Source organism: Nomascus leucogenys, chromosome 24 (assembly GCF_006542625.1).
Source record: "Nomascus leucogenys isolate Asia chromosome 24, Asia_NLE_v1, whole genome shotgun sequence".
NCBI classification, from domain to species: Eukaryota; Metazoa; Chordata; class Mammalia; order Primates; family Hylobatidae; genus Nomascus; species Nomascus leucogenys.
In genome coordinates, this window is record NC_044404.1 from 27,670,599 (window position 1) to 27,692,703 (window position 22,105).

Genomic DNA, 22,105 nt, shown 5'->3' on the forward strand with positions numbered 1-22,105 from the left:
TTGTATTTTTAGTAGAGACGGGGTTTCACCATGTTGGTCAGGCTTGGTCTCAAACTCCCGACCTCAAGTGATCCGCCCGCCTCAGCCTCCGAAAGTGCTGGGATTACAGGTGTGAGCCATCGCGCCCGGCTTAGTCCCAAGATTTTAGAGCCAAGAAGCGTTTGCAGGAGGACGTAGGGGGGGACTGACTCCCCTCCCTACAAAGCCCCTTTTCCTTTGACACCTCCTGGCCAAGGAAAACCCTAACCACTGGAGACTTCCAGAGACAGCCAACTCGCACAAACGCGGAAAAAAAAAAAAAAATCCCAAAAGCTACTCCCGGTCCCCACTAGAAGCACCGCCCCCCGTACGTGCGTGCGTGAACGTGCGTACGCACAGGCTGCTGGGATGCCGCTTTTCCCTTCTCGGTCTTCCAGTTTCCCGGCGTGCTTCGGGCCCGCCAAATGGGAGGGGGAGACGCAAGATGGCGGCAGCCGCGAACTCCGGCTCTAGCCTCCCGCTGTTCGACTGCCCAACCTGGTGAGTGGCGGGGCGGCCAGGGCTAGAGTGGCCCGGCCGGAGCTAGCCTGGGCTGGAAGGGCGGCTCTTTTTTTACTTTTCTGCTGCGAGCCGAACGGCTCAGAAACCCTGGAATGGTTGAGGAAAAACTGTTCGCTGCACCGGGCCGGGCGACGTGTTGAAGAACCGAGAGCCTGGAGCCCAGGCCCAGGAACTGAAGAAACGCGGGGTTGGGGGCTCAAAGGCGCTCTCTTAGGCAGCCCCTTTGAGCGATTAGCCAGTCACCGGAGCGCTTCAAGGCCTTAGCCCGAACTTAAGCCCAACTCTTGACTGAGTGCCTGGTCTCTAGTGGAGCATCGTACCTGGCCCCTTCCTGTACGTCCCGAGCGCGCTCGAGCCAGCCCCGGCCCCAACCCTACCTCCGAGCCCCGCATCCCTCTGTGGTTGCTGCATCCCTCTGTGGTTGCTGCATCCCTCGTGCGGCACTTGTCTGTTTGCCACAGAGAACACGAGGGTAGGTTAGCGCCATCCCTGCCCTCAGGGAGCTCCCAGTCTGTGGCACGAGTAGGCATTAGTAATGGTTGGTATGAACCCTTTTTATCCCTTCGAAAGTTCTTGGGCATAATGAAATAATTTCATTTGGTCTTTGAGTAGGGTACAAGTTGAATAAATATGAATTACCTTACAAGGAAACGCTTCTGAATTAAGAGTTTTCTTCTGCTGTAGCTCATCGCAGTGTATTGTTTGTTACTTGTCTCTGTCTCCCGTTGTATTGCCATCCTCAAGGGCAAAGACTGCATCTTTGTATTCCCAGCTCCTAGGCCTGAGTCAGGCACATAGTAGGAATTCAGAAAGTATGTTTTGGATGTAACATTCCTCCTTTTTCCTGGACAAAATGGCCTTTTGTCCGGTGCGTTGTCCTTTCCATAGAGGAGGGGTTGGGGCAGGATTGTGAGATGACTGTGTTGCATCTTCAGTTAGCTGGACAAGGATACGTTTTTTCATGTGCAAATTAAAGGTTCTAGTGAGGTGGTTCTTTTTTCTAACTTCAAATTAGCAAACCCAAAAAGCAAGCAAATGTGTGGCTATTTTCTGGATCGCTTTGCACTTTTGTAATAGTTGCTTCAGTCTACAAATTCTGTATCCATTTTGATCCCTCGCTGTATTGATTTCACATTTGGGCCAAGACAGCAAACATAGTTAGAAAGCACTGTTTTTGAGATCACCTACCCTTTCCTTAGGGTCTGGTAGGTACCAGGCACCGTTAGGTGCTTTGACATATGTGAGTCTCCCTTGAATGGTATGGCTGTAGGATATAGAGGAAACTTCCCCTAATCATGCTGTTGTAGAAAGACCTGTTTCAAGGGTAACATATTCATTTGGTATCTGGTTTCATGGGCCATGACTTTGAATTGCCCTAGTTCCCTAATTATGCACCTCTGATTTGGTCTCAGAGCTCAGGACAATACTCTTTGCTTACTCTGTGACGAGACTAATCTTGATCAGCCCCAAACAGCAACTAATTTATTCGATCTTTATATGATATTAGAGTAGGGGTAGATTTCAGATTCAAACTCCAGGTGACCAGACCACCCCAGCTATCGTACTTGTACTCTCCATGCAGCTCTTTCTCTGAGGTGAAGATCCAGTGTTAAAATATAGGTTTCTTGGTGCTGTTCTAAATACAGATCCACTAAAATCTGTTTCAGAGCAATTGAATCACTAGGGAAGTAAGTGTCAAACGTAGAATGGAGCTGTAATAACAGTGAAGTGGATGACATTTCTGTTTGAACATGAACTAATTATAGGCTGGTAGGAGAGCTGCAATGTTGAATGGGACAATGGTTGTAAATAGCATTTATAAACTCATCCTGAAAATGCTTTTTTCTATTTTTATTTTTTAGGGCAGGTAAGCCCCCTCCCGGTTTACATCTGGATGTAGTCAAAGGAGACAAACTAATTGAGGTATGGAAATACGTGTCTTCCTTTTTTGCCCACCACACTAAAGATTTTTGCCAGTGACTCACTTTTCCACCCCCTCTCCTGTGCTTTGTTTTCCAGCAGTGCTACTTTCTTTCATCCTGATTTTTTTTTTCTGTTAAAAGCACATGGTGACATCACACATTTAAAGCTTATATCTACCACAGACACTCAATTTTTTGTGACTTCTCTCAAATGAAGGGTTTTAATGGGTCATGGGTCCTGTGGGCCCCAGTCAAACTGGAAGCCCTGTTAGCTTGGTTAATTCCCTCTCCCTGAGTACATGGAGTTGTGTAAACCATGCAAGGTATGCAATAACTGAAGAAAGTGAATGATATATATGAGTTTAACTTCTAAGTTAATTTTAAGAGATTCAGGCCCAACTCCTTATAAGAACTGTGGTAAACTAAGACACTTACTCAAAAAGATAATGGAATTGTGGTGAAATTCATTAATTGATTCTTTCAAAACATGTATTGAGTATTTACTATGTGCCAGTTACTGTGCTTGGCATACAGATTGCAGCAGTAAGCAAAACCAACATGATTTCTCTCCTCAAGTCATCCAGTGGGAGAAACAGAATCGCACCAAAAAATTACATAATTATATTTGAATTAAGTACTATAAAAGTTTAGCAGAATTCCAGCTTTTATACAAGCCTCTAGAGAGAACACCAGATAGGAGTTGAAGAGAACATGAGTTTTTATTAGCTATTAGTTTGCGTAATTTTTTTATAATCCTTATGCTATTATTTATTTTCCAAAAGATGTATATTAAGCCCACTATGACCATGTAGCTGTGAGTCTCCCTGTATTAGACCAATTTTATATTTGCTAGTTCAGCTAGAATTTAGATTCAAGGCCCCATTATTGAATGCAGTTTTTTCATTGTGGTTTTTTGGTATTTAATAAAAATGTTGCAGTTCCATGGTTGCTAGATTGAAAAGCTATCTGAGATCTTTTGAAGGTTACTCTGTGAATATATTGTTGTCACTTTTGGGATGTTGTAGAGATAACCAGGTATTTTGCAAAGTATTAAGGCATGCACGAGTTTTAATGATTTCTCCTGTTATGAATACATCATGGACTCAGCCAGTCACAGACAGCCCCTTTGTCATGGGTTCTTCTCTCTTAAAGATTTAAAACCTCAAGATTATTCAAAGAAATAATTTAGCTAAAATATCTGTAAAACCTTTTTTACTATAGATTGTTCCACAGTTACAAAATATTTGTTGCTAAATAGCACAAAGCTTGAAGACATATAGGGATCTGTTTTATTACTAGAATTTAGCAAATCTTCAGTTTGCAAGAGGAAGAAACAGACAGGGTTGCCTAGTCTTAATGATAACATCACATTCCTTCGTGGAATAATTGGTATTATAATATTTTCAAAACACTCTTAACTTGCCACACACTCCTCTGATCACTGGTTTCTATTAGCTGATAATGCTCTCTTTCGATGTTGTTAAGTGTGCTGAGTTGCCACAAAGTTGTCAAGTTACAATCCTTAGACATCACTGTATTCTTGAGAGGCGTAGACCTGAGATGTGCTTATTTTTAGATTTAAACTTGATCAGCACTTGATACTAACCGAGCTATCTATATCCCAGCCTTGTGTCAAAGGCTCGTGATGTGTTGTGATAGCTGGGTTTAAGAAGTGCAATATTAAAACAAAAGCCATGAGTCTTTTAAGCCCAGTGTGTAAAGATACACTCTGAGTTATAACTCAGAGGCACAACTGGATAGCGGTACTGGCCATAGCTAGTCAAGAAGCTATGGCTTTAGTGACTGTTGAAAGCCAGTGCATTATTTCATTCACTTGGACAGAAGCAGCACATTTTCAACATCTCACACATTTCCTTGGTTCTAAGACATACTGTTTTCTGTTAAAATTCCATACATTTTGGCCAGGCGTGGTGGCAGTTCACACCTGGCCTCGCAGCACTTTGGGAGATCACCTGAGGTCAGGAGTTCAAGACCAGCCTGGCCAGCATGGCAAAACCCCGTCTCTACTAAAAATAAAAAAAATTAGCCAGGTGCGGTGGCACGCGCCTATAATCCCAGCTACTTGGGAGGCTGAGGCAGGAGAATCGCTTGAACCCAGGAGGCAGAGGTTGCAGTGAGTGGAGATTGCGCCACTGCACTGCAGCCTGGGCAACAAAGCAAGACTCCACCTCAAAAAAAGAATTCATACATTTTAACATTTCTGTAATTGGGGTGCCTTTAATACTGAATGTGTACATTTAATTTGGAGGCCCTCTTTTTTTTCCTCTCAAAAGAAATCCCTAAATCTCTAGTATGTCTTTTGGCACCCTAAATTCATAGAAATTTAGTCATTGTTATTTTAGAACCCAAGAGCTGGTGGTCTTTCATGTTCCTTCAGCACAATCTGTGAGCACTGTGGTTAGCAAATTTAAGTTTGTGACAGCATAATCCATGTGCATATAAATATGAATGAGAAGTGCAATGAGATTCAGCCCGAATAGCTATTACCTAGAGAGAACGAGTTGTTGAAATTTCTGAGTTCTCTCTTAATCCTGAAATAATGTCTTATTTTTAACTCAAGTCTTAAAAACCTTGGGTCAAAGCAGACATGAAGGTGACTGACTGAGCTGTCAGGCTGTTGTTGAATCTTGGTTCTCCATAGTAGTGTGGGCCCAGAACAAGCTCTTCCAGCAGCAGATGGGCACTGCCAGATAGGGTTTCCCAGAGATGACCCACATATCCAAGCTAGCCTGAATTAATTGAACCTTAAGGCTGAGCTTGAAAGAAACTGGCTAAGTGATTGTTTAAGGAAAAGAGTGTGACCCACAGTACTTACTCTCTCCTTAAAATATTCCTTGCCATATGGTGCATTTTTTGATGTAAGTAGAATGAAGAAAATATATAATGTGGTTAAAACAGCTTAGACTCTGAAGCCAGACAAATCTGAATTTCTAACCCAGCCCACAAGTATCTTAACTGTGTGAACTTGAGTATGTTAATTTCTTTATGCCTCAATTTTGTCATTTATAAAAATAGGAAGAGAATAGTATTACCCACCTCATAGGGTGGTTGTGAGGATGAAATGATACAACGTAAAACTCATAGCATAGTGTGTGGCATAGAAGCGCCTAGCAGTTGTTACTGTAATCAGCGCTGAAAGTGTGCTTGCCTGAGGTGTATCTTTTGGTTTTGTAAGGGAGAATAGTAGCCCATTGTGAGGTAAAGGACTTAGCCAGGAATGAAATACAAACTTCTTGATTCCCAGCCTGGTACTAACTTGACTATACTATACTCAGCTTTGTGCTGTATTTTCTCAGAGATTTTAGGAGTATAGTGTGAAATGTGAACTAGAGTTTAATGAGACCTCATGTTTAAAGGAAAAACACAGCATACCCAAATGAGAGTTATTCCTCCAGTGCTCACACTAGATTACTAGACCACTACCACTGGAAGAAGCGTTAGCAATAATTCGTCTAGAGTCCTTCATCTATAACAGTCCAGTTTATAACCAATCTGTGGCAAAGGCTTTACTGATCCAGGATTAAAAGAAATATAAGGACAGGTATAGCAAGTGTTTTATTTTTATTTTTTTGTTTGTTTTTGTTTTTGAGATAGAGTCTTGCTCTGTCGCCCAGGCTGGAGTGCAGTGGCCCGATCTCGGCTCACTGCAAGCTCTGCCTCCCGGGTTCACGCCATTCTCCTGCCTCAGCCTCCCGAGTAGCTGGGACTACAGGCCCCCGCCACCACGCCTGGCTAATTTTTTTTTTTTTTTTTGTATTTTTAGTAGAGACAGGGTTTCACTGTGTTAGCCAGGATGGTTTTGATCTCCTGACCTTGTGATCTGCCTGCCTCAGCCTCCCAAAGTGCTGGGATTACAGGTGTGAGCCACAGCACCCAGCTGGCAAGTTTTTTATAAAGCTAAATGTAGCTCAGGTCTAGCACGGTGGCTAACACCAGTAATCCCAGCACTTTGGGAGGTTGAGGCTGGCAGTTCACCTGAGGGCAGGAGTTCGAGACCAGCCTGGGCAACATGGTGAAACCCCATCTCTACTAAAAATGCAAAAATTAGTCGGGTGTGGTGGTGGGCGCCATTAATCTCAGCTACTCAGGAGGCTGAGGTAGGAGAACCGCTTGAACCTGGGAGGTGGAGGCTGCAGTGAGCTGAGATTGCACCACTCTACTCCAGCCTGGGCGACAGAACGAGACTGTCTCAAAAACAAACAAAAATACTTTGGGACTATGGCAGCATGATTAGAATAGAAATAGGTGTTTACACTTCATTCCTTTCCCAAATATACATTTGAATGTTTATTTTCTGAGAAGCAATCTTATTACATTTTTTTCGGTTTCACTAGGCTAAAAGCAATCCTATTACTTTATAGACATGCATTGTGCTTCTTGTTTCCTAATTGATCTAAAATTAAGATCCAACAGAACCTTTTTTCAGAAGACAGCCACTCTTAATACAGTTGTTGATCTCAGGCCAGGTGCGGTGGCTCAACCCTATAATCCCAGCACTTTGGGAGTCCAAGGCAGGCGGATCATGAGGTCAGGAGATCAAGACCATCCTGGCTAACATGGTGAAACCCCGTCTCTACTAAAAATACAAAAAATTAGCTGGGCGTGGTGACACACACCTGTAGTCCCAGCTACTCGGGAGGCTGAGGCAGGAGAATGGTGTGAACCCAGGAGGCGGAGCTTGCAGTGAGCCAAGATCGCGCCACTGCACTCCAGCCTGGGTGATAGAACGAGACTCGTCTCAAAAAAAAAAGAATTGTTGCTCTCTTGAGGGCAGGCCACTTATATCTAATAGAATTAAGAAAAGTTAGGCCGGGCGCAGCGGGTGGCTCACGCTTGTAATCCCAGCACTTTGGGAGGTCGAGGAGGGCAGACCACAAGGTCAGGAAAACGAAACCATCCTGGCTAGCACGGTGAAACCCCTACTAAAAATACAAAAAATTAGCTGGGTGTGGTGGCGGGTGCCTGTAATCCCAGCTACTCGGGAAGCTAAGACAGGAGAATCGCTTGAACCCGGGAGGCAGAGGTTGCAGTGAGCCCAGATTGTGCCACTGCACTCCAGACTGGGCGACAGAGCGAGACTTCGTTTCAAAAAAGAGAGAAGTTGGCCAGCCGTGGTGACTCACACCCGTAATCCCAGCACTTTAGGAGGCCGAGGTGGGCAGATCACGAGGTCAGGAGTTCAAGACCAACCTGGCCAGTATGATGAAACCCTGTCTTTACTAAAAATACAAAAATTAGGCTGGGCTCGGTGGCTCACGCCTGTAATCCCAGCACTTTGGGAGGCCGAGATGGGTGGATCATAAGGTCAGGAGTTTGAGACCAGCCTGGCCAACATGGTAAAATCCCATCTCTACTAAAGATACAAAAAATTAGCCGGGCATGGTGGTGTGCGCCTGTAATCCCAGCTACTTGGGAGGCTGAGGCAGGAGAATCGCTTGAACCCAGGAGGTGGAGGTTGCAGTGAGCCAAGATTGCGCCATTGCACTCCAACCTGGGTGACAGGGTGAGACTCCGTCTCAAAAAAAAAAAAAAATTAGCTGAACATGATGGTGCACGCATGTAGTCCCAGCTACTCGGGAGGCTGAGGCAGGAGAATTGTTTGAACCCGGGAGGCGGAGGTTGCAGTGAGCCAAGATCATGCCACTGTACTCCAGCCTGGGGAACAGAGTGAGACTCCATCTCAGAAACAAAAAAGAAAAAGTTATTTTCATACCAACACTAGACAATTAAACACTATATTGAGGAGATGAATTACCATCCATTCTCCAAAAAATGTTATTTTAGTAAATTATTCTGAGTACTTTATGTTGAAGAATAACAGGAGATATTTTTTTCTCCTTGGAAAGGATTTATTTTTCTTTTCTTGATGCAAGGAGATGGAGTTATTACTCAATCTAATGGAAAGGAATTTTATCTACTCAAGATTCTGTATTCGATTGGGAGAGTTTTTGGTAAATGCTGTTGAAACAAGATTTAAGTAATATTTAATTTAATATTTATTTAGAAACTGATTATTGATGAGAAGAAGTATTACTTATTTGGGAGAAACCCTGATTTGTGTGACTTTACCATCGACCACCAGTCTTGCTCTCGGGTCCATGCTGCACTTGTCTACCACAAGCATCTGAAGAGAGTTTTCCTGATAGATCTCAACAGTAGTAAGTAACTCCCTCCCAATTCACATGTCACCTTTAGGCAGTATGAAAATACTCTTTGGGTTCTTTAGTTTTGAAATTATGTTTTATGGAAAAAGTTAATGCGTGGTTTTTAAATCCACCCTTGTCTATTTCTGTGATTTTTCTATTTTCCTGAGATAATTGCTAACTGACGGTGGAGAGAAGAGGGGTTTGGGGAGCACCGTCCTGGAGGAATCAATAAGCAAATATAAGCTGGGTGTGGGGGCACACACGTGTAGCTACTCAGGAAGCTGAGGCAGGAGGATCACTTGAGCCCAGGAGTTCAAGACTGCAGTGAGCTGTGATCACACCACTGCACTCCAGTCCGAGTGACAGAACAAGACCCCATCTCTTAAAAACAAACAAAAAAGAGCTAGGTGCAGTGGCTTATTCCTGTAATCCCAGCACTTTGGGAGGCCGAGGTGGGCGAATCATTTGAGGCCAGGAGTTTGAGACCAGCCTGGCCAATATGGTGAAACCTCGCCTCTACCAAAAATACAAAAATTAGCTGGGGGTGGCGGCAGATGCCTGTAATTCCAGCTTCTCGGGAGGCTGAGGCAGGAGAATTGCTTGAACCCAGGAGGGGAAGGTTTCAGTGAGCTGAGATCGTGCCACTGCACTCTGGCCTGGGCAACACAGCAAGATTCTGTCTCAAAAAAGTTAAAAAAAAAAAAGAAAAGGAAAAAGGCACCCAGGACCTAGGGACCATGTGTGTTCAAGTGTTTATAGGACCGTAATAAACTGTGATTCTGTTTAAGCAGAAGCCCTGACTAGCTCCATTAATGTAATAGAGCAGCAATGTAGGGCATTTGAAGAATGATCATCTTGAAATTTTCATTATTCCGGTTCTTTATCCCATCTCTGTTTTGCTTTGACTATGAATAATACCAGTTTTAATTCCATAAGCAAGGCCAGGCATGGTGACTCACACCTGTAATCCCAGCACTTTGGGAGGCCGATGTCAGTGAATCTCTCAAGCCCAGGAGTTCAAGACCAGCATGAGCAATGTAACGAGACCCCTGTCTCTACAAAAAATACAAAAAATTAGCCCCGTATTGTGGAGTGCACTATGGTCCCAGCTGCTTGGGAGGCTTAAGTGGGAGGATTGTTTGAGCCCAGGAGGTGGAGGTTGCAGCGAGCCATTATCGCATGACTGTACTCCAGTCTGGGTGACGGAGCAAGCCCTACCTCAAAAAAAATAAAAATAAGATAATCCGTAAGTATTAATTAATTGATGTATCCATAAGCATACACCAATTAATAAGAGTTTAAACTTCGCCTAAGATAATCCACAGAAATGCAATTGAGGTTTAACTGCATGGGGCCTTGAAGTTTGTTCATTTTGCCCATGTGTGAACACACTGTTAAATGTAAAGGGTCCTGCTTCCTGGGCATGTCATGTTGGACTCCACCACTCTCCTACTACCACACACAGAAACATACACTCACACATCACCCTAATCTGCTTATATAAGGGTCTTGGAGAGCTTTGTCTCGCAAATACTTATCTTTTCTCTCCCATTTTATAACATGCAGAATGCCAACAGGGGAAAATATTCAGAATCTATAGTGGGGTTTTGGCTTGCTTTGGCATCGATATTGCACCTGTTTCAGCCAAGCTCTTTCTTGTCCTGGGGAAAACCTAAGCATAACTGCACCAGGCCAGCAATTTCTATATTCCTTTGACTTGGGGCTGGAGAGGGAAAACTACAGTGATGCCCAGCTCCTGCTTTGGGAGGCATGGCTTCTGCTGGATTGGAGCCATTCTTATTTGACCCAGAATGGAGCCAAGCCTGTATGGCAGCAGAGAACGGGCAGTGATATTTGTTATTTGGGGGAACAACAGGTCTGAGGATATAAGAAACCCACCGAGGAGATTCAAGGCTCAGTGAGGGAGTTTCCTTCTCACTGTAACACATGATGGATGTGGTGGACCCAGTGCCGTTTTCATTTTTTAAAAAGCTGGAGTTTCTGACCATGATCCTGACTATGGCATTTTTTAAAATAAATTAAAAACAGACATAAAAGCAAAACTGATGCGCTGGGGGGAAGCTGACCTGATAAGAGAGTTGGCGATCATACTCTTCCTTCTAAAACTCAGGTTGTTTTTGTTTTCCCCCTTACGTTTCTGATTTGGTTATTCCCAGCACACGGCACTTTCTTGGGTCACATTCGGTTGGAACCTCACAAGCCTCAGCAAATTCCCATCGATTCCACGGTCTCATTTGGCGCGTCCACAAGGGCATACACTCTGCGCGAGAAGCCTCAGACACTGCCGTCGGCTGTGAAAGGAGATGAGAAGATGGGTGGAGAGGATGATGAACTCAAGGGCTTACTGGGGCTTCCAGAGGAGGAAACTGAGCTTGATGTAATTCCCTGTTTATGTCATTGTTTTGTCTTGGGGGACCCTGGTTTTTGGAGTATATAGCTGTTCTGTGTAGCTGGAAATGCCAGTGACTTAGCAGCAGGGGGTTCTCTTGAGTCCAGTAACGGGCCTTTGGCAATCTGGTGTGGCCGGCCGTGACACCTCTCAGAGAGCCACATTGTATGGATTTGGTTGTGTATCACCAGGCCTAACAAGGGGGCTGAGTCCCAGCCACTAGTCTCCTCGAGCTGTTTTGTGCACTTTCACTGACTGTTAGAAGCTAAGACTGGAAGCTACATTTCTCTGTCCCTTGACTGCTTAGAGCTAATGCTGTCCAGTGTGGTAGCCACTAACAATATTTCAAATATTATGTAGTCACATATGGCTAGTGGCTGCTATGTTGGCTAATGTAAAGAGAGAATGTTTTCATCCTCACAGAAAGTTCTGTCAGACAGCACTGGCTTAGAGAGACTGACACTTTCATTCATTCATGTAGCTTTTTTTGGTGCTATCCGAACAGCCCAGGAATTTTCTGAATAGAGCCAGACTGCTTTTGTTCTTCCATGGGCCTCGCTGTCCTGAGGGCCATGAATTTTATAAGATTTAATTTTAAGGTGCTAGAAGTTTTCCTTTTTTGAGGCTGACCCCGGTAGTTTGGTGTGGCTATAGTCCTTTACATATCTGTCACTGCACTGGTGTGACTGGTCTGTTCAGATAGACCAAATGCAATCATGTCCTTAACCACCCACCTGCATTTACTATTCCTGTACACCAAGGCAGTTTCCTGGCTCTTAGGAAGAAAAGCACAATAGAAATTGTACAATTTAGGCCGAGCGCAGTGGCTCACACCTGTAACTCCAGCACTTTGGGAGGCCGAGGTGGATGGATCACCTGAGGTCGGGAGTTCGAGACCAGCCTGACCAACATGGAGAAACCCCATCTGTACTAAAAATACAAAAAATTAGCCAAGTGTGGTGGCACATGCCTGTAATCCCAGCTACTCAGGAGGCTGAGGCAGGAGAATCGCTTGAACCCGGGAGGCGGAGGTTGTGGTGAGCCAAGATTGCGCCATTGAACTCCAGCCTGGGCAACAAGAGTGAAACTCTGTCTCAAAAAAAAAAAAGGAGAGAAATTGTACAATTAAGAAGTCGTTTTGTTTTGAAAAAGTGGCTTCATAGCCAGGGACCTTGCTGTTGCCCATTTCCCCTTTAGGCCGCCTCTATCCAGGCTGCTGTTATGCTTCCATGGCTTTTAGTTCAGTATGTTAGGTACTCCCTGGATCTTCATTCTTAAGACATTTAGAATATCTCAAACTGGTGGTTTGTACCAGAAAGGAATAATTTCAGTGGATTGGGAAGAGGCAAGCAATAGAGCTAAGGCCAAGTTAATTATTGAGATAGTTATGAATAGAACTGGGGCCAGACACAGGATGGGGCATGACAAAATACTAACGCCAAAAATTATGCGCACTAGCAGTGTCCTTAATTTTAAAGGAGAAAGCTACTAGGAAAGAAGCAGCCAGTTGTCCTTTTTCATCTCAATTTTGTTACTTAAAAACAATTCTTGGCGTTCCTCCCAGCCACATTTCCTTTTAATTCTCAGCTTGTTGTGGGCATAAAGACATGATAGCCTTTCTTCAGCAACAACAGAAAGCACAACTCATGGGTATTTGCACAGATGAGCTGTTCTCGGCTCAAGGCCCTTCACCTCTTGCATATCACTGCTCCACTCGTCAATGAGGATGTTCCACATTCTTTCTAATGAGACTTGAGACTTGTTAGTATTAGTAGTCTCGGGACAGGATGAATCTTCTCTAAATGCAGAGGCGTCTCAACTCCCTTTGGAGGTCCAGATTAGCCCCTCATGCCTTCCTGACCTTTATTTAGTATGATTTTTTCCATCAGATTCCCTTTGTACTGACTGCTGTCTTTCCTGTATGAACCCTGGCCTAGAACCTGACAGAGTTCAACACTGCCCACAACAAGCGGATTTCTACCCTTACCATTGAGGAGGGAAATCTGGACATTCAAAGACCAAAGAGGAAGAGGAAGAACTCACGGGTGACATTCAGTGAGGATGATGAGATCATCAACCCAGGTGAGGTATCTGCCAGTTTATTCTGATGAAAAAGCTGTGGTTGGCCCGGGCGCGGTGGCTCACGCCTGTAGTCCCAGCACTTTGGGAGGCCGAGGAGGGTGGATCACTTAAGGTCAGGAGTTCAAGACTAGCCTGGCCAACAAGGTGAAACCCCGTCTCTATTAAAAAAATTAAAAATTAGCTGGGCGTGGTGGTGCTCGCCTGTAGTCCCAGCTACTTGGGAGGTTAAGGCAGGAGAATTGCTTGAACCCAGGAGGCAGAAGCTGCAGTGAGCCGGGATTGTGCCACTGCACTCCAGCCTAGATGACAAAAAAAAGAAAAAGCTGTGGTTGGTCAGGCGTAGTGGCTCACACCTGTAATCCCAGCACTTTGGGAGGTTGAAGTTGGTGGATTGCTTGAGGCCAGGATTTCAAGACCAGGGTGGCCAACATGGCAGAACCGTGTCTACAAAAAATACAAAAATCAGCCAGGCATGGTGGTACACACCTGCAGTCCCAGCTACTCGGGAAGCTGAGGCAGGAGAATCGCTTAAACCTGGGAGGCAGAAGTTGGAGTGAGCTGAGATAGCGCCACTGCACTCGCACCTGGGTGACAGAGTGAGACTGTCTCCAAAAAAGAGTTTCCAGGGTTGGACCTAGACATTTTTATATTTTTTAGTTTTTCTTTTTTTCGTGTGTGTGAGACACGATCTCATTCTGTCGCCCAGGCTAGAGTGCAGTGGCATAGTCACGGCTCACTACAGCCTTGACCACCCAGGCTCAGGTGATCCTCCCACCTCAACCTCCTGAGTATCTGGGACAACAGGTGCACGTCACCACGCTCAGCTAATTGTCATAGGTTTTGTAGAAATGGGGTTTCATCATGTTGCCCAGGCTGGTCTTGAACTCCTGGGCTTAAGCGATCCTCCTGCCTTAGTCTCCCGAAGTACTGGCATTACAGGCATGAGCCCCCACGCCTGGCTGAAATTTTTATTTTTTATTTTTATTTATTTATTTTTTGAGACAGAGTCTCGTTCTGTCACCCAAGCTGGAGTGCAGTGGCGCAACCTCGGCTCACTGCAACCTCCGCCTCCTGGGTTCGAGTGATTCTCCTGCTCAGCCTCCCAAGTAGCTGGGATTACAGGCGCCTGCCACCACACCCAGCTAATTTTTTCATATTTTTAGTAGAGACGGGGTTTCACTGTTGGCCAGGCTGGTTTTGAACTCCTGACCTCAAGTGATCTGCCCTTGACCTCCCAAAGTGCTAGGATTACAGGCGTGAGCTACCGCGCCCAGCCCAAAATTTATATTTTTTAATGAGCTCCTGTTTGTACAACAGCCAGCAATTTGGGAACCACTGGACTAGACAAATTTCTTAAGTCTCTTTCAGGAGTGAGGATCTGATCTGCTTTGTTTTTCTCATTGAAAATTAGTGCCCTCGGCCGGGCGCGGTGGCTCACGCCTGTAATCCCAGCACTTTGGGAGGCCGAGGTGGGTGGATCACGAGGTCAGGAGATCGAGACCATGCTGGCTAACACGGTGAAACCCCATCTCTACTAAAAATACAAAAAATTAACCGGGCATGGTGGTGGGCACCTGTAGTCCCAGCTACTTGGGAGGCTGAGGCAGGAGAATGGTGTGAACCCGGGAGGCGGAGCTTGCAGTGAGCCAAGATGGCGCCACTGCACTCCAGCCTGGGTGACAGAGCAAGACTCTGTCTCAAAAAAAAGAAAGAAAATTAGTGCCCTCGAGCTTTCTTAGGGAAATGTGTTCAGGCAGTACAGCACAGTGATTAAGAGCACAGGCTCTGACACCAGAGGGGCCATGAGAGACGATTGGGATACCTTTTCAGAGACATTGTCTCTTAAGGAGCTTGGATATTTTTTTCCTTTCTCTTCTATATAGAAGCCATTTGTTCATTGAGCATAGATTGATGGTGAACATAATACCAGAGTGTCCTCTTTAAAGGCATGGATCCTAATATGTGAAAATCCAGACTTAAATAAACCAGGGGCTAATTATAATTACTCAAATTAAATAGTGATTCTTTGTTTTCCAAAGGGATTTCTGGGAATCTTTCCTTCCTTCCTTCCTTCCTTCCTTCCTTCCTTCCTTCCTTCCTTCCTTCCCTCCCTCCCTTCCTTTTCTTTTCTTTTCTTTTCTTTATTTTATTTATTTATTTTTTTGAGACGGAGTCTTGCTCTGTCGCCCAGGCTGGAGTGCAGTGGCATGATCTTGGCTCACTGCAAGCTCTGCCTCCCGGGTTCACGCCATTCTCCTGCCTCAGCCTCCCAAGTAACTGGGACTACAGGTGCCTGCCACCACACCCAGCTAATTTTTTGTGTTTTTTAGTAGAGACAGAGTTTCACTGTGTTAGCCAGGATGGTTTCGATCTCTTGACCTCATGATCTGCCTGCCTCGGCCTCCCGAAGTGCTGGGATTACAGGCGTGAGCCACCGTGTCCGGCTGGGAGTGTTCCTTTCAATAACAAGCAACCTCATTGAAAATAAGATTACAACATCTATTAGGGAAATGATTCCTTCTCTATCACTATATTAAGTTAACTGGGGCTTGGAGTAGTTTTCTCTAGTAGTACATAAGTTGGTGCCTCTGCCTATTTCCACACATTCAACCTTCAGTGAGAAAACTCCACCATCCTTGGTGATCCAGCCCAGTCATCCCCTCTGTGCTCTGGAAACACTGTTGTGCACTTCTGTTGAAGCACCTGCGTTGTAGCCTATCTGGCCCTGTGACTGTGAGTTCATCAGGGGTGGGACGGTATCTTGCTCTTCATTTCCTGTGTGGACAGGGGCATCAGAGCCTTTAGTGCAAGTCTTGCTTATATACAGTTCAGGCCGTTCAAGTCAAAAGGCCAGGTTCAGTTTGAAGCCCTGGCTATGAAACCAAAATCTGTTTTTTTGCTAATAAGCAGGCATTAGCAAGGCATTTGATATGTGGCCTCTTGACATGTCATTGTTTTGTCACTGATATGGAACTGATAATGTCTACTCTTCTTTCCCCTCAAAAGAGGGAGTTATACAGAATGGGAAAGAACTTGGGGGAAGGCAGCACAGCACAGTGGTGCAGATCACAGGCCTGTTTTGAACTACTTGGACTCAAGTCCTGGCTACCGTCCTCTCCACCAGAGCAACTGGGCCACTCACTTTGCTCCTCCAAGCCTCAGTTTGCTTTCTCATCTACTAAATGTTGCTTGTGGAGTACCTACGTCACAGGGTCTTTGTGAGGATTTAGCACAGTGCCCAGCACCCAGGAAGCACTCTCTGTGTTTTACAATTTTATTTTATTTTTTATTTTATTTATTTATTTTTTTTTTTGAGACGGAGTCTTGCTCTTTCACCCAGGCTGGAGTGCAGTGGCGCGATCTCGGCTCACTGCAAGCTCCGCCTCCCGGGTTCACGCCATTCTCCTGCCTCAGCCTCTCCGAGTAGCTGGGACTACAGGCGCCCGCCACCACGCCCGGCTAATTTTTTTGTATTTTTAGTAGAGACGGGGTTTCACCGTGGTCTCGATCTCCTGACCTCGTGATCCGCCTGCCTCGGCCTCCCAAAGTGCTGGGATTACAAGCGTGAGCCACCGCGCCCGGCCGTTTTACAATTTTAATATGAGCTGTGGTGATGGTTTGTTTGCAGTGACCCCTGTGCCCTTATTCCTCCCAGTAAAGTACCAACCCAACCCTGCCCTCTTCTCTTTTTGCAGAGGATGTGGATCCGTCCGTTGGTCGATTCAGGAACATGGTGCAAACTGCAGTGGTCCCAGTCAAGGTAGGAAGCACATGAAATGCCATACAGTTTGTTTTAAAACCTGCTCTTTAGGCCAGGCGCGTTGGCTCATGCCTGTAATCCAAGCACTTTGGGAGGCCGAGGCAGGCAGATCAAGAGGTCAGGAGATTGAGGCCAGACGCAGTGGCTCACACTTGTAATCCCAGTACTTTGGGAGGCCAAGGCAGGCAGATCACCTGAGGTCAGGAGTTCAAGACCAACCTGGCCAGCATGGTGAAGCCCTGTCTCTACTAAAAACACAAAAATTAGCCAGGCGTGGTGGTAGGCCTCTGTAATCCCAGCTACTCAGGAGGCTGAGGCAGGAGAATCGCTTGAACCTGGGAGGTGGAGGTTGCAGGGAGCCAAGATTGCAGCATTGCACTCCAGCCTGGGCAACAGAGCAAGACTCCGTCTAAAAAAAAAAAAAAAAAAAAAAAGAGATTGAGACCATCCTGGCCAACATGGTGAAACCCTGTCTCTACTAAAAATACAAAAATTAGCTGGGCGTGGTGGCGTGTTCCTGTAGTCTCAGCTAATTGGGAGGTTGAGGCGGGAGAATCGCTGGAACCAGGGAGGCAGAAGTTACAGTGAGCTGAGATCGCGCCACTGCACTCCAGCCTGGCGACAGAGCGAGATTCCGTCTCAAAAAAAAAAAAAATAAATAACCTGCTCTTTATGTGCTGTTGAGTGAGTGCTTAATTTTAAAATACATACCATGCTCCTCTCCCATTCTCATTCTGTGGAAATGAAATCTATGTTTAGGGAATCCTGGAGTACCACAGAGAAAGGCTGTAGGTAACTAGCCAGCTTGATGTTTCATGTAAATAATGTGCGACGCGAATCTGTAAATTCATTTTCCAGAGGGGTGCAGAGAGAGGCCCACCTTCTTTTGGCCTTTCTCTTCGGACTCAAAGTAAGCTATTAGGTGGAGGAAATGCATTATTGCAATACCACATAGTTTGTCCTGCCTTTATTTTATGAGTGGCAATGGTACAGATAGGAATGTCAGCCCAGATGTGGATTAAGTTTAAAGATAAGTATGTTGGCTGGGTGTGGTGGCTCATGCCTATAATCCCAGCACTTTGGGAGGCCGAGGCGGGCGGATTACAAGGTCAGGAGATCGAGACCATCCTGGTAAACGGTGAAACCCTGTCTCTACTGAAAATACAAAAAAAAATTAGCCAGGCATGGTGGTGGGTGCCTGTAGTCCCAGCTACCTGGGAGGCTGAGGCAGGAGAATGGCGTGAACCTGGGGGGCGGAGCTTGCAATGAGCCGAGATTGTGCCACTGCACTCCAGCCTGGGAGACAGCGAGACTCCATCTAAAAAAAAAAAAAAAGATCGTATGTTGAAGAACCAAGAGGTAGAAGTTACAGAGGTGCTCCGATCGTTCAACATGTGGAAGAACTACCAGATAGCTAGAACTGTCCAGACAGCAACAAACCTCCCCTTAAGAGTAGTGAGATCCCTGTTAATATTCAGAAGGTGATTACAAAATGCAGGTTAGAGATGATATAGAAAGTTTTACTTTTGGCCGGGCGCAGTGGCTCAAGCCTGTAATCCCAGTACTTTGGGAGGTCGAGGCAGGCGGATCACGAGGTCAGGAGATCGAGACCATCCTGGCTAACACGGTGAAACCCCGTCTCTACTAAAAATACAAAGAATTAGCTGGGTGTGGTGGCGGGCGCCTGTAGTCCCAGCTACTCAGGAGGCTGAGGCAGGAGAATAGCATGAACCCGGGAGGTGGAGCTTGCAGTGAGCCGAGATCTCGCCACTGCACTCCAGCCTGGGCAACAAAGCAAGAATCTGTCTCAAAAAAAAAAAAAAAGAAAGTTTTACTTTTTATAAAACAAAATCTCTAAAATATATTAGACTAAGTAAGATCTGTCAGAGTTCCTGCTTAGACTTTGTTTAATCCAAAAGGAGTATAGGAGTGAGGAGAATGTTTCATGAACTTTAGTCTAGTGTGGAAAAGTAGATGTTTTTCTGTGGGACTCCATAATGCCCCTTGAGCTTTTTTTGTTGTTGTTATTTCTTTGGAATGTTTTCTTGTTACTAAAGTACAAAATCAACAGGTGTATAGTTTTATGTCAATTTTATTGCAGTATAATTTACATATAATAAAATCTACACATTTACATGTATCGTTTTGGCAAATATATGTGTAATCACCACCATAATCAAGATAGAGAAGATTTCCCTCACTCCAAAAAGTTGCCTCATAGCCCTTTGCAGCAGCCCACTCCCAGGCCCAGGCAGCCAGTAAATACTTTTCTTCACTGTAGATTGGTTTTGCTCTCAGATTAATGTTTAAAAATTGGACACCAGGTCGGGTGCGGTGGCTCACGCCTGTAATCCCAGCACTTTGGGAGGCCGAGGCGGGCCGATCACCTGAGGTCCGGAGTTCGAGACCAGCCTGACCAACATGGAGAAACCCTGACTCTACTAAAAATACAGAATTAGCCAGGCATAGTGGCGCATGCCTGTAATCCCAGCTACTCCGGAGGCTGAGGCAGGAGAATGGCTTGAACCCGGGAGGCGGAAGTTGCTGTGACCTGAGATCGAGCCATTACACTCCAGCCTGGGCAACAAGAGCGAAACTGTCTCAAAAAAAAAAAATTGAACACCAAACATGGAGATACCACATTTTTTCCCCCTCAAAAAAAGGAAAAATATCTATTGCCATCTTTTATCGTTTCCATTTCCTAAAAGGGATTTTTTTTAAATGTTTTTTATTTTTGAGACAGAGTCTCACTCTGTCACCCAGGCTGGAGTGCAGTGGCACCATCTCAGCTCGTTGCAACCTCTGCCTCAAGTGATTCTTGTGCCTCAGCCTCCCGAGTAGCTGTGATTACAGGCACCCGCCACCATGTCTGGCTAATTTTTGTATTTTTAGTAGAGATGGGGTTTCGCCATGTTGGCCAGGCTGGTCTCGAACTCCTGATCTCATGTGTTCCTCCTAAAAGGGCATTTTAATATGAAATAAGAAAGTGAGCTATGTGACTTTAGGATAAAGAATAGTCATTAAAATGGATATGTTTTACTTTATGTAAAACTCGCAACACCATCCTTCTTGGCTGATGTGGGGTGGGGAAAACTTTGCTATGGAGCAGTGTTTGGGAAGCATCGTAGATGACTAGAAGGTCTCTTCAAACCGTAAGATTTCAACATCATGAATAGGTTGTCCGGAAAGGAGAATAGGCTAGAAGTTAGGAACCTTTCCCAAAGCCATTTTTCTAAGGCTGAAATAGAAAAAGCTAACCACTCTTGGGCCTCACCTCTTGTCCTCTCTCTCCAATCTCTCCCCTCTCCTCATCGTGAACTGTAGAAGAAGCGTGTGGAGGGCCCTGGCTCCCTGGGCCTGGAGGAATCAGGGAGCAGGCGCATGCAGAACTTTGCCTTCAGCGGAGGACTCTACGGGGGCCTGCCCCCCACACACAGTGAAGCAGGCTCCCAGCCGCATGGCATCCATGGGACAGCACTCATCGGTGGCTTGCCCATGCCATACCCAAACCTTGCCCCTGATGTGGACTTGACTCCTGTTGTGCCATCAGCAGTGAACATGAACCCTGCACCAAACCCTGCAGTCTATAACCCTGAAGCTGTAAATGAACCCAAGAAGAAGAAATATGCAAAAGAGGCTTGGCCAGGCAAGAAGCCCACACCTTCCTTACTGATTTGATATTTTTGGTCATGGAGAAGGGTGGGATTGGGTGGGAATGGGGTGGAAGGGTGATGGGGAGCTAATGAACTAGGGAGAAAAACTTTCCATGTGTGCGGTATCGTCTTTCAGAATGTCTCCTGGCATCCTAACCATGTAATATGACAATTGGGGGTGGGGTTGAAATCGCCCATAAAGACCTGTCTTCACAACACTTGGGTGTAGAGAAAGGCTTCTTATATCCTTTTCAGTAGACTGCCCTGGCTCTCTCCTAGGCCTTCCACTACCTCCTTTCTTTCTCCCACTTTCTAGGATCATTTTTATGTCAAGTCACATATCCCAGGCCCTCAGGTTGAATCCAGAGCTGTAGAGGTTACAGTAGCATCACCAGCCTTGGGGGTCCAGCAGCCTAATTTATATTCACTATCCTCGCAAGTCCCAGGTAGCAGAAGGGTTGCCATAGATCTCAGTTTGATCAAAAAGAAGGCTTAGAATTCTGCAGCTAAGCTGAGATTTAAACTAAAAAATATTTCCTTGGGTCAGTGGTTTTGAGGTCCAATAGTTAGGCTTTTCTCTTTTGTCCTTCCTGTTGGAATGAAAACATTTTTATTTTCCTTCATCTGTGACTGGTGCCATAGACAACAGGTTTATAGTTTTACCTTACAGTATTGTTTGAAATTTACCTGTTTTTCCTGTCAAACCTGAGCACTCCACTTGCTGAAGTTTCTTATTTAATTCCAGAGTACTGTCCTCTACTCTAAGGCATTACTTTTAAGTGTATTATGAAGGCAATTTTCAAAGGATATGACCAGTTGGGGTAATTCAAATTAAAAAGGGAAAGATTTGTTTGGAAGTAACTGGTGTCTCTAAGAGGAATTTTTAGATGTCAGTTTGGAGGCTCTTTCCCCCCTCAATTGAGAGCTCTTGTTATTCAGAGCTCCAAGACTAGACCTGGCTAACGAACATAGGAGACAAAGTTAGGAAACATTGATACAAGCTTTGTACAGAGATTTGTACATTTGTGTAATAGGCCTTTTCATGCTTTATGTGTAGCTTTTTACCTGTAATCTTTATTACATTGTAAATTAAACGTAACTTTTGTCATTTGGGTGCAGGCTGTGAATTTGTCTCTCAGTCACTGATTGGCACTGCCGTCTGGGAATGTTTGCTAAAGGCACGGTCACTGGGCTTGGGAGGCAGTGCTCCATCCCCATTATATTACAAATAAAGATGCCCTAAATGAGTGTGGAAATTCTAATGAGAGAATCTAGTTCCCAGACTGAAGCATCACAAAGCAGCGTTGGTTCGGAAGTGCTTGGTGCCCTTCATCAGGAGACCTCATGACAGGAGACCGGGCTTTAGGGCGTTTGCATAAGCCCTATCACCCACCCTGCGGTTAGAGCTCTGTGCATTTGAGCCATAGCTTGGTGACACAGGAGCAAACGGAAGCTAAAGGTAAGTAAGTTTAGGAGGGATTTCAGCAAGAATTTGAATTGAAGGAATATGCCTGCATACGGAATCTCATTTGCAGTAAGTATACTGTGTGTGTGAGACTTACATGTGACTT

The 22,105-nt window shown here is 45.2% G+C and overlaps 1 protein-coding gene and 1 non-coding gene across 2 annotated transcripts; both read left to right on the top strand.

Annotated features, from left to right (window-relative positions):
• The first annotated feature begins 370 nt into the window (after positions 1–370).
• On the top strand, positions 371–21,786 carry PPP1R8 (protein phosphatase 1 regulatory subunit 8). Its single transcript, XM_003271684.2, has 7 exons — positions 371–519; positions 2,403–2,463; positions 8,488–8,641; positions 10,807–11,027; positions 12,977–13,121; positions 16,817–16,881; positions 20,206–21,786. The coding sequence occupies exons 1-7, from the start codon at positions 464–466 to the stop codon at positions 20,557–20,559; spliced, it is 1,056 nt and encodes a 351-aa protein (XP_003271732.1). The 5' UTR covers positions 371–463; the 3' UTR covers positions 20,560–21,786.
• LOC115833117 lies at positions 4,052–4,217 on the top strand. The gene has a single exon (XR_004028558.1).
• Positions 21,787–22,105: the final 319 nt, after the last annotated feature.

Excerpts from the sequence above, each read along its gene's own strand:
- PPP1R8 (XM_003271684.2), top strand. The coding sequence starts at position 464 with ATGGCGGCAGCCGCGAACTCCGGCTCTAGCCTCCCGCTGTTCGACTGC. Across the intron at positions 2,464-8,487 it reads AAGGAGACAAACTAATTGAG|AAACTGATTATTGATGAGAA; the intron begins GTATGGAAATAC and ends ATATTTATTTAG. Across the intron at positions 11,028-12,976 it reads AGGAGGAAACTGAGCTTGAT|AACCTGACAGAGTTCAACAC; the intron begins GTAATTCCCTGT and ends ACCCTGGCCTAG.